Here is a 10,175-nt window from a genome sequence, read left to right as displayed (position 1 = left end):
TTGTACATAATGACTGTTCAGCTTGTTCCCTGCGGTAATATTCACTCATTCATTTGTAAATATTTATCACAAGCAATCGAATCATCTGCATACATTTTTATTAAGCCCGTTTCTATACATGTACACGGGAACGAGATGAGAAGTTTATTTAATTCCGAGCGATCAACTGTCGTTTTACAGCAACGCAGTGAGTTCTGCAGCATTTTAGAAATGATCACAAACTGCGTAGCTCCCAAACACTCATGCTGCACAGACTGAGCTCCTCCAGCCTATAATTAATGTGCGGTAAACCTACTGTGGGACAATATTGAGTGGAAGACACAATATTTGGCCTTTTTCCAAAGATTATTCTCACAATATGTTATGATTCCTAACTGGAGGGAAAGTTTAACATGAGGACAGACATCAAAATAAAGATACAGTCCAGAAAGCATCAACACCTATTTTTATTTTTTTTATAAGTAATATTTATTTATTTACAGAGTACTATATGTTTACACAGTCCTTTCACAAGGGGAGAAGATAAAACACAGGAAGCAGAAAAGCTTTTCATGAACAGTAAAAGGAAATACAGTAATATAAAAAAACAAACTCTTACAGAGTTATTATATAAAATCTAAATTAAATTATGATACAACAGGTCAAAAACTGGTATTAGCAAACTAACTCTAATAGGACTTAATGACACAGGAAACATCAATGCTAAACTTCCCAGTGGGGGTTAAAAACCTCACATTACAATTAAACTTTAATATATGAAAATGTCTTCAAATAAAACTACACCTTCGTTGCTGTTGTTGTCAACATTATTGTAACTATTAATACATTTAACAAAAAACAACTGCTAATCTCTGATTAGATCTAGTTTGCTTTCCACTACAAAGTTTCATGTCAATAAAAGGTTGAACCACAATTTAATATAAAAGTGTGTACACACAAATATTCCAAACGTATAATTGTGCATGTTTATAAGTGTATGTATATGTGACGTTACAAATAAAACAGTCAATAAAGTTGTGTGTAGACTTTTTTTTTTTTTTTACATTCCTCTGATGACCCGCTGTATCACGTGACTATTTGGCCCAATCAGCGCTGCCCGCGCTCCGGCTCTCGCTATATAAAGCAGCCACTCTGGCAGTAGACTCACCACTACTTCTCTGAAGAAGAAAGCTGAGACTCGTCAACAATGGCCAGGACCAAGCAGACCGCCCGTAAATCCACCGGAGGAAAAGCTCCCAGGAAGCAGCTGGCCACCAAGGCTGCCCGCAAGAGCGCCCCGGCCACCGGCGGAGTGAAGAAGCCCCACCGCTACAGGCCCGGTACCGTGGCTCTCCGAGAGATCCGCCGCTACCAGAAGTCCACCGAGCTGCTCATCCGCAAGCTGCCCTTCCAGCGCCTGGTGAGGGAGATCGCTCAGGACTTCAAGACCGACCTGCGCTTCCAGAGCTCCGCCGTCATGGCTCTGCAGGAGGCCAGCGAGGCTTACCTGGTCGGACTCTTCGAGGACACCAACCTGTGCGCCATCCACGCCAAGAGGGTCACCATCATGCCCAAAGACATACAGCTGGCCCGGCGCATCCGCGGAGAGAGGGCTTAAACTCGCTCCTCACCTGGAAACAACACAACGGCTCTTTTAAGAGCCACCTACCTCATCCAAGAGCTGCATCCTGCCTGCAAACACCACACAGACACGCAGCCACCTTAACGCTCAGCTGCTCTTTCACATGGAAATACAGGCACATAAAACACACTTACTTATTGTCGCTGTCCGATGAAAACCACGTATCTCAGTGTTTTTTTTTTTTCCTCATAAACAAATGTTACAAAATACACAAACGCCGGTTATTACTCAAATGTGACTGATCTTTACAGGGTCATCAGAAAAATGTTTAATATTTTAAATCGACAAGTGTGGATTGTTGCTTAATTTGGCACATAAACACTGACGTGTACATTTTTCACCTCAGGTAAATCACTTAGCTTGTTGTAATCCTTGGCTGAAAACTGAACGTTTTTAATCCAACGCTATCGTTCCAAACACTTATCATAATTTCTGTTTCCCCCAAATAATACACTGGACAAGTTGCCACAACCGCATCCGGCGGCTATTAAGATACTTAATACTGTTTAAATTAACAGCTACAGCGCTTTCCTCTAAAAGGGACACATGTAGCTCTGTTTTATAAACGTTGCCTGCAGTCGCTAGTTAAAGGCAAAACTTCAGATGCTACCTGAGCTAAATAATAAGATGCCGGTTTTAAAAATAATGCTAATCATCATCAATATGCTATCTTAATATCGTGAACAACAATAGTGGACAATGACCAAATAAAATCAAATTGGTTTAATCAACAAAGGTTGAAATTCTTTGTATTCATGTAAATAAAAACACATTCAAAATGTCAAGCCACAAAATACATCACAAAACACATTAAATATTATAATTATGAACAGTCAGGAAAGATAGTCAAGCTATTTGTTAGAGACAATTGACTCTTTAATACTACTACTTAATAATTTATTTAATACTTCGAACAACTATGAATTATATTAATATCATTAAAACCTGTAAAGCCATCACAAAGTCAGATAAAATTTAATTACACTGAATTTAATAAACAACTGTAACCAAGTCAGCCTATGTACATCTGTGTGTGTGTGCGCTTGTGTGATATTCCAGCCGATGATGGGCATCACTCATGGTCCAGTCCATCATAGAAGGAACGGAAGTCCTTGGGCAAGACCTTCTTGAAGGTGTTTGAACTTCAGCGCTTTTATTTTCTCTTCTTCCTGAGAGATGGAGACGGATAGACTTCCCAGTCATGTGAGTGGAGAATCTTGTACTCCATAGTGCCATCCACGTTGTATCTAGTGGACAGAGGGAAGATACTAGAAGGGGAAAGAGTGATAGTGAGAAGATATGAAGTCAAATTTAATAGATTAAATTACAGACAGTATGTCTTCCACAGTGGTGGAAGTAGTATTAAGAACTTTATCTGAAAAGTAGCAAAACCACACTGTAGAAATATTAGAAGTATAAATTCTACATTAAAATGTTACTAAAGTAAATACACACAATTATTACCATCAAAATATACTTTAAAAATATACTTTGTTGCAGCTGGTAAAGGTAAAGCTGCTTTCAACTACTTTATATTTCGCTGAACGGCTTGGTAATATGCTTCATAATATAGTTTGATTTGATTTTATAAATCTTTATAATCTGAATCTGTAAAGTAACGAGTAACTAAAGATGCCAAATAAATAGTACAAAAACAAACAAATACCTGATTCCTCGAAGATCATGGACTGTTGGATCTCCAGCTTTTTTCCCTGGTCGGATGGACTTGGACTCGGATCACTGCAGCATACTCAGCCGGAACACAGATCTCTCTATCTCTTAGTTTTCTCTCTATCACACTGTGCACAGAATCACACTCCATTTGTGTGTGACCTCGTTCCAGATACTTCTGCGTCACTATCTTCTGTTTTTCGGTCGCAAACTTGAGGAGGGCGTTGCTCAGAAGCAGGTTTCGATTCTGGTAGCCGCATCCATCACTCCACAGGATGTATTCTTCGTATGAGGGGTTTGCTTCAAAAAGTGCACGATGCATGAAGCAAACTCGTTGGCAGAGAGACCAGCTTCACCTTCATGCCACAGGTAATTTGTTGCATCATGTGATGACATGTCAAAGATGGTGAAGTTATGAACACTGAGCTTAGTCTTGTAATAGAGGGCGGAGGCTTGCAGCTTGGGGCAGAGCGGGAGCCCCTGTAGATCCATGCAGGCCACCAAGGTCTTCTCACCAGCCTCATCTTTGTCCTTCTGCTTCATGGCTCGTGCTGTGTCTTTTTTAAGGCAGTGCTCCTCCCATGTGGCAGCTTCAATGTTTCCAGCCTTGAATGAACAGCATGTATCACACTGGACTTTCTTTGGGTGAAAAAGAGAAAGATTTAAGTCATTGAAAATGTTGGTGAAAACTTGCCTCGACAGAGACTGGATTTCATGTTCGGCACAAGAGCGCTTATACTCAGCTTGGAGATGACTGAGAGACTTGAACACCGGCTCCAGGTACATCTTTGATGAAGAGGACCTACAGTAGTGTGATGGAACCTTTGGAAGATCTACAAGGAAGGTCTTAAGGAAGTCCTGCTCTTCTGACCTCACTCTCGCTCTCTCAGTCTTTTCAGGACTCTCTCCTCTTCTTCCTACCCATTTCAGAAAACACCACTGCTTTATGCCTAGTGTAGACAGGAACATGCGTTGGCACACTCTGATTCTTCTTGCATCCACTACAAGGTGACAAGAAATGGATGCCGACCTCCTGGATTCATCTAATCCTGTGCGCCGCCGCTTTACACTGCTGACCTCGACTAAAGACTTAACAAAAATTTTCCTCTCTTTCCAGTCTAATTTCCCCCAGAAATACCTAAAGATCTCCTCCCTCTTTGACTCCTCGACTTCATTGCAATGCAGTTTAGTGGACTTTTGGCAGGCCGCAGACTGGCATGGCATCCCTATTTTTCTTGCCTCCTTCAACCCAGGCTCTTGATTCTTCCTCCCGAGATAGGACTGGCCTCTCATTCTCCTTCTTTTCTGAATATTCACGTTCCAGGTCTCTGGATTTCCTTTCTTCCTTGACCTTCCTGGACGAGCCCCACCAGCTGACGAATCCTCCTCAACTCCCTCTCCTTTTGATTAAAAGAAAGAGAAAACAAAAATTCTGTAAATGTCCTCAGTGTGTCGTAGTGGTGTATGTCTGCATGAGAAAGACAGTGTGTGCAGCTGACCACAAACAGTAACAAGCCAACTAGGAAAACATCCAGCATTCACTTCAACAAATGCTACTGCATTAAATACATCACACACACACACTTATGTGTTCATCAGAGTGTGTCTGTTAATTGGTGCGGTTTTATTACTTCTTACTCTATTGTGATCTCTAAATTGCTTTGTGCTATATTTTTTTGTATGAAAGATTGTATACAAAGGATTTGCTGTTATTCTTATTATTATACATTCAAAAAGTGTGCACATCCAGTTAAGTTCAGGTGCAAGACAAATATATCAGTACAGGACACAAAGGAAAAAGGTCTGCACACCGTCCCACCGACTTAAAATAAATTTGTTTCGGAGGCAATGCTTGGTTCTATGAGACCAGATCAAAATGTTGTCCTCAAGAACAGTTTTTATTTGGAGTCTAATGGTGTGCAGGCCTTTCTGTCCTAGGTCATAATACCTACCTTCATTTTCAAATCCATCTGGCACGATAGCAGCGGAAGACTCAACCTGGTCACACTCAAGGGAATCTGGAAAAGATAGAGAAGAACACATAAAGTACACTTAATGCAGTACTGACATATGTCAGTGTTGCTGGCCAAATCCTAGTTTACTTTGCTGGTACTGTACTTAAGCATCTCCTTTGTGTTCTCTTAAATTCTGAGTTTTCAAAGACGCCCACATTAATTTGGATGGACTGATGTTGCATTTAGATATGTGAAGCACTGTGATCTACATTTGTTGTAGGAAATGTTTTCCACACAAATTTAATTATTTTTTAAATAACTTTAATAATACCTACCTTCACTTTCACATTCATCCGGTACAAAAGCAGGAGACTCAACCTGGTCACACTCAAGGGAATCTGGAAAAGATAGAGAAGAACACATAAAGTACACTTAATACAATACTGACATAATCCAATGTTGCTGACTTTGCATTCTTTGCTCTGGCTGTCTTAATCCTAGTTTTCCACAAACCTTCTTCATCACTGCTGACCCTGGCTGCTGTCTCTACTGTCCTATCGTATTTAACATTGACCAATGCGCAAAGCTCTTCTAATGAAAACAACATGTCTATCCTGAAAAAGAGGAAGAGTGCACACAACAGACAACATCATTTAAGGTACTCTGCGTGAGAAATCAGATGTTGACGAATACATCTAAGTCACTAATGAAATGTACAACAACGCTGCCATGATAAAAAGAAAGCTTTGAGCTAGCATCGCTCGATTTGAGAATGACACGATGTAATTAAGTTAATAAGTCTGCCCTAGTAACTTACTTATCCACGGTATAAAACGTGTTTACAAACAATGCAAACAATTTGATATATCGGTGATTTCATATCAGATTATTTTATATAAGATACTAACTAATGTTCGCTATCTGATCGTAATACAAATCGAGACTTATTACACAGCTAACATTAGCTAGCTGTCGAAAGTCACACTTTGTTGATGTTAAAGAACAAAATGTCGTTAGCTAATCTACACAGATGCCAGTCGAAAAATACTGTGAACATGTACAAACTTGTCAAATAATAATCTTAAGGTGATACTTTACCTTGGCGACGTTATCTTCCACACAGAAAATTAAGAGTGCACTCTGCTTCTTACTTTCGCAGAAGCGATCTCGAACACAGGGAGGGAGGGGCATCCAGCCTGCAGCGGGAGATACGCTGTTTAATGGACACTTTTCACATCCAATGGAGATACTTGTTCAATACATAACGTCATAAAACCTCTTTTAATTGGTCAATTCGATTACGAACGCTGACAGCATACAGAGGAGAATTTGCTTGTTCCAAATATAGAAAAAAGACAAAATCATCTAAAGTGGATATATGTGGTTTTCATCGGATAGCGACGAGATATATATAGAATATATAGATATAGATAGATATATATAGAGATATATATATATATATATATATATATATATATATAGAGATATAGATATATATAGAGATATAGATATATATATATCTCAGATGTTTGAACACTGAGCTAGAAGTTGTTTCTTTGTCAGTGTTGATGATGGGTTTCGAAGCATCCATATATCCCATAGTCTCTGCATATAACCCCTCTCACCGGGATTGCTTGTATAGTAGCATTGCATCAGATCCAAATATTTTGCTTAATCCATGAATGTCTTGTTCAAATAGCCCATTTGTCATCAGGTTGCCCTGGTTCCCTAGCACCTGACGCAGACCTTGTTAACCTGGGCGACGTCCGAGTATGGCCGGTATGGCTCGTATTTGTGATTTCACTCATGCCTGAGGTAGGCTGGTAGCATTAAGGACCTTGCCTAAGGGTCCACCTGGGTATCTCCCGCCCTGACCGGGAATCAGGGCACTACATTCTCAAGCCCAGTGAGTCCCTTACCTACCCTTGTGTTCTTTAGTACTACCATACTCCCAGGTTCACTAAATGAAAATCTAGTACAACCAGTTTCCACCACAGAATTGAATTCAGCCATCTCTAAGCTAAAAGTCGGAAAGTCCTGAGGCACAGATCATTTTACCCCGGAGAATAAGTCTTTAAAGCCACAGTTATCTCCATTATTACTTAAAACAGGATCTTACAGAGAGGGGAAAGTCCACCCTCTTGGATGGTGGCAATCAAGGGCGTAACCATGGTATAGACTGACCCAGACCCAGGAAAAATACAAGTTTAACATGTTGGAGACAGTGTGGTACCTCCCACATTATAAATAGAGGGTTGGGCTGGACCGGACTTCCTTTTCTTTGTCTCCAAACATTTTGCCTTTGCGGAAGAGCATGTAGATGTTGTATGTGTTTTGATGACCCTTCACTGTAAGTAGCAGTTTCTTTATATAATATATTATTTAAATTGACATGAAGGTAAATAGTTAAACTGTTGTTTAATATAATGTATAAAATATTTTGACTTATGTTGGTCTAATCTTTCGCATATTTCTGATACTTTAATGACCAAATGTTTAATATGATTTCAAGATTAAATATGACTTATTTTGGACATATGTTACTGTCATTTCCTTCCACTCATGAAGATAACCAAATCCCTTTGCCATCATGTCTTGAACTCCTCACAAAGCCAATTATAATAATAATAATCCTTATTTGTAGAGCACTTTTCAAAAACAAGTTACAAAGTGCTTTAACAAGTGTAAAGAATAATACAAAAAAAACAAGATAAGAGCATGAAAAATTAATATAAAATTAGTAAAATAGAATAAAATAAAAGGGATAAAATAAGGTCAAATAAGATCGGGAAAGGCTCTCCTATAAAAGTATGTTTTAAGAAGGGACTTAAAAGAGTTCACTGACTCAGCCGACCTGATTTCCTCGGGCAGGCTGTTCCAGAGCCTCGGGGCCCTGACAGCAAACGCTCTGTCCCCTTTAGTTTTCAGTCCAGACTCTGGAACAGACAACAGACCTCTGCGACGTAATCTGTACTGTGCGCATGCATTGGCGTCTGTAGCCACCTGTCGGAAGCTCCGTCTTATCCAGTTTTAATCCACACTTTTTCGTTACATTTTTTATATCCTTTTTATTTAACTTATGTTTTTAACTTAAGTTTTATGTGGGTTAAGGATTTTAGTCATCCGACATGGATTTTAAGCTAGATGACCGTAAAAACGCGATCAACGCTACTGATCGCAACAAAGCTCCGGTGACTATGCAAGCTGAGATAACCCTGCCCCATGAGGACTGCTCACTCCTTAAGAAAGCGAGCAAAAAGATTGCTGACCTTATGGAAGACATCCGACGACTTTCAGAGGAACTCAAAGAGAGATTCCTTGTTGACTGGCTTTATGGCTTCAGTACAAGCCAAACAGATTGTTTCTCTTAGCGCAACCGCTAACATCCAGGACACCGTGCTTCGGGATCCATCTACTCTTCCACGGCTTTCCTCTTGCTAGAATCCGAAGCATCAGTCAACCTGGGCTGAAGTGGTGGTCCGTGGCTGCAAGAGAGGCTCGGATGGGGCTGCCTCTCCTCCGGACATCGGCCTCTCCAACCGCTATGCAGCCCTGTCTAACGACACTCCGGTCCATCCAGCGGATTCACCTGTGGCTTTGAGTCTCCCTGATACGGATCTCTTTCGACGGATAGTGCCTGCCGACACTGTTGCATCTCCTCCACCGGCTACATCTCCTGCACTGGCGGCAAACGGTGATCAGCTGGGCCGCCGGTCTGCCGCCGGACCTGATCGGCGGCCGTCATCCCGGTCAAAAACCTTCGCTTCCCGACGTAGGATCCTGAAGGAGGCTGTGCTCAGACGCTCCGGAGGCCGTCTCTACCCTGCACCGTCGGGTAGCTCTTCTCTCAGGTCTGTTACTGCTACTCCAACACAACACTCGGCAGCTCACGCACTCCATCCTCAGTCCGCACGCAGTGTTGAAGCAGATTCTGCTCAGTCCTGCTCTGGAACCACACAACCAGCATCTCCTCGTCCTCTTTTCTCCCCAACCACACTAATAATATGTGACTCCATAACCAGAAACATCCATTTCTTTAACGCTACCACTCACTGCTTCCCCGGTGCCACCACAGCTGACATTTTAAAAAAACTCCAGGACCTGATGCCGTCGCTCCCGTCCTCCATCACAAGAGTGATAGTCCATGTCGGAACAAATGACACAGCTCTTCAGCAGCTGAGTCTTTTTAACTTTTTAAAGCAGTGTGGAAAGTCTGTTTTTATCTGTGGTCCCATTCCCACAGTTGGTCGCTTCAGTAGACTCCTTGGCCTCCACGACTGGCTCCAGTCCGCCTGCAGAGCTCACGGTGTGTGTTATGTCGTTATGTCTTTAATATTTTCTGGCAAAGAATGTCTCTTTTTAAGACAGACGGACTTCACCCAAACAAACGGGGCTCAGAAATGTTAGCTGCGCACATACAGCATGCGGTGCGGTCCACACATGACTTACGTGAAAGACTAATCATTCATGCAGCACACCTGGACACACCACCGCTCACTGAACAGATCTCTGCCTCACTGCCACAAACAACTGTCTCCACCTGCTGGCATGTAAAGCCGTCTGCTCCCAGCGCTGTTCCACAGACTTCTATTCCTGTCATCATCACGCATAGACCAGTAAACCGAAAAGTGCACATCCCACACAGAAATATTAGTAATCTCTTAAGGATTAGAACAACTGCACCAACTCCAGCACCCAGAACAAACTCATTTAAAATGGCTCTCTTCAATGTGAGATCACTTTCAAGTAAGACTTTTATCTTAAATGATTTTATCTTGTCTGCAAATCTAGATTTTATGTTTTTAACTGAATCCTGGTTGCAGATGAATGACTATAGCCAGCTAGCTGAACTGTGTCCGCCTCAATATGATTGCTTTAGTCAACCGAGGGTCAGTGGTCGTGGTGGTGGGCTAGTGAGCGTGTATAGG

The 10,175-nt window shown here is 41.4% G+C and overlaps 2 protein-coding genes across 2 annotated transcripts in view; both read left to right on the top strand.

The window, feature by feature from the left end:
* Window positions 1-4,735, top strand: part of kcnq2a (potassium voltage-gated channel, KQT-like subfamily, member 2a) — a 30,642-nt gene extending 25,907 nt beyond the window's left edge. The window contains exon 9 of the mRNA XM_046075883.1: window positions 4,617-4,735. Coding sequence (XP_045931839.1) covers window positions 4,617-4,703 — 87 coding nt within the window. The 3' untranslated portion in view covers window positions 4,704-4,735. The remainder of the gene's footprint in view (window positions 1-4,616) is intronic.
* On the top strand, window positions 1,154-1,644 carry LOC123987213 (histone H3). Its single transcript, XM_046075893.1, has one exon. It carries the CDS (start codon window positions 1,187-1,189, stop codon window positions 1,595-1,597), a length of 411 nt encoding a protein of 136 aa, XP_045931849.1. The 5' UTR covers window positions 1,154-1,186; the 3' UTR covers window positions 1,598-1,644.
* Window positions 4,736-10,175: the final 5,440 nt, after the last annotated feature.

The sequence above is a fragment of the Micropterus dolomieu genome, linkage group LG18 (genome assembly GCF_021292245.1).
Source record: "Micropterus dolomieu isolate WLL.071019.BEF.003 ecotype Adirondacks linkage group LG18, ASM2129224v1, whole genome shotgun sequence".
NCBI classification, from domain to species: Eukaryota; Metazoa; Chordata; class Actinopteri; order Centrarchiformes; family Centrarchidae; genus Micropterus; species Micropterus dolomieu.
Note: the sequence above shows the minus strand (reverse complement) of the source record. Positions and strands in the feature narration are given on the sequence as shown.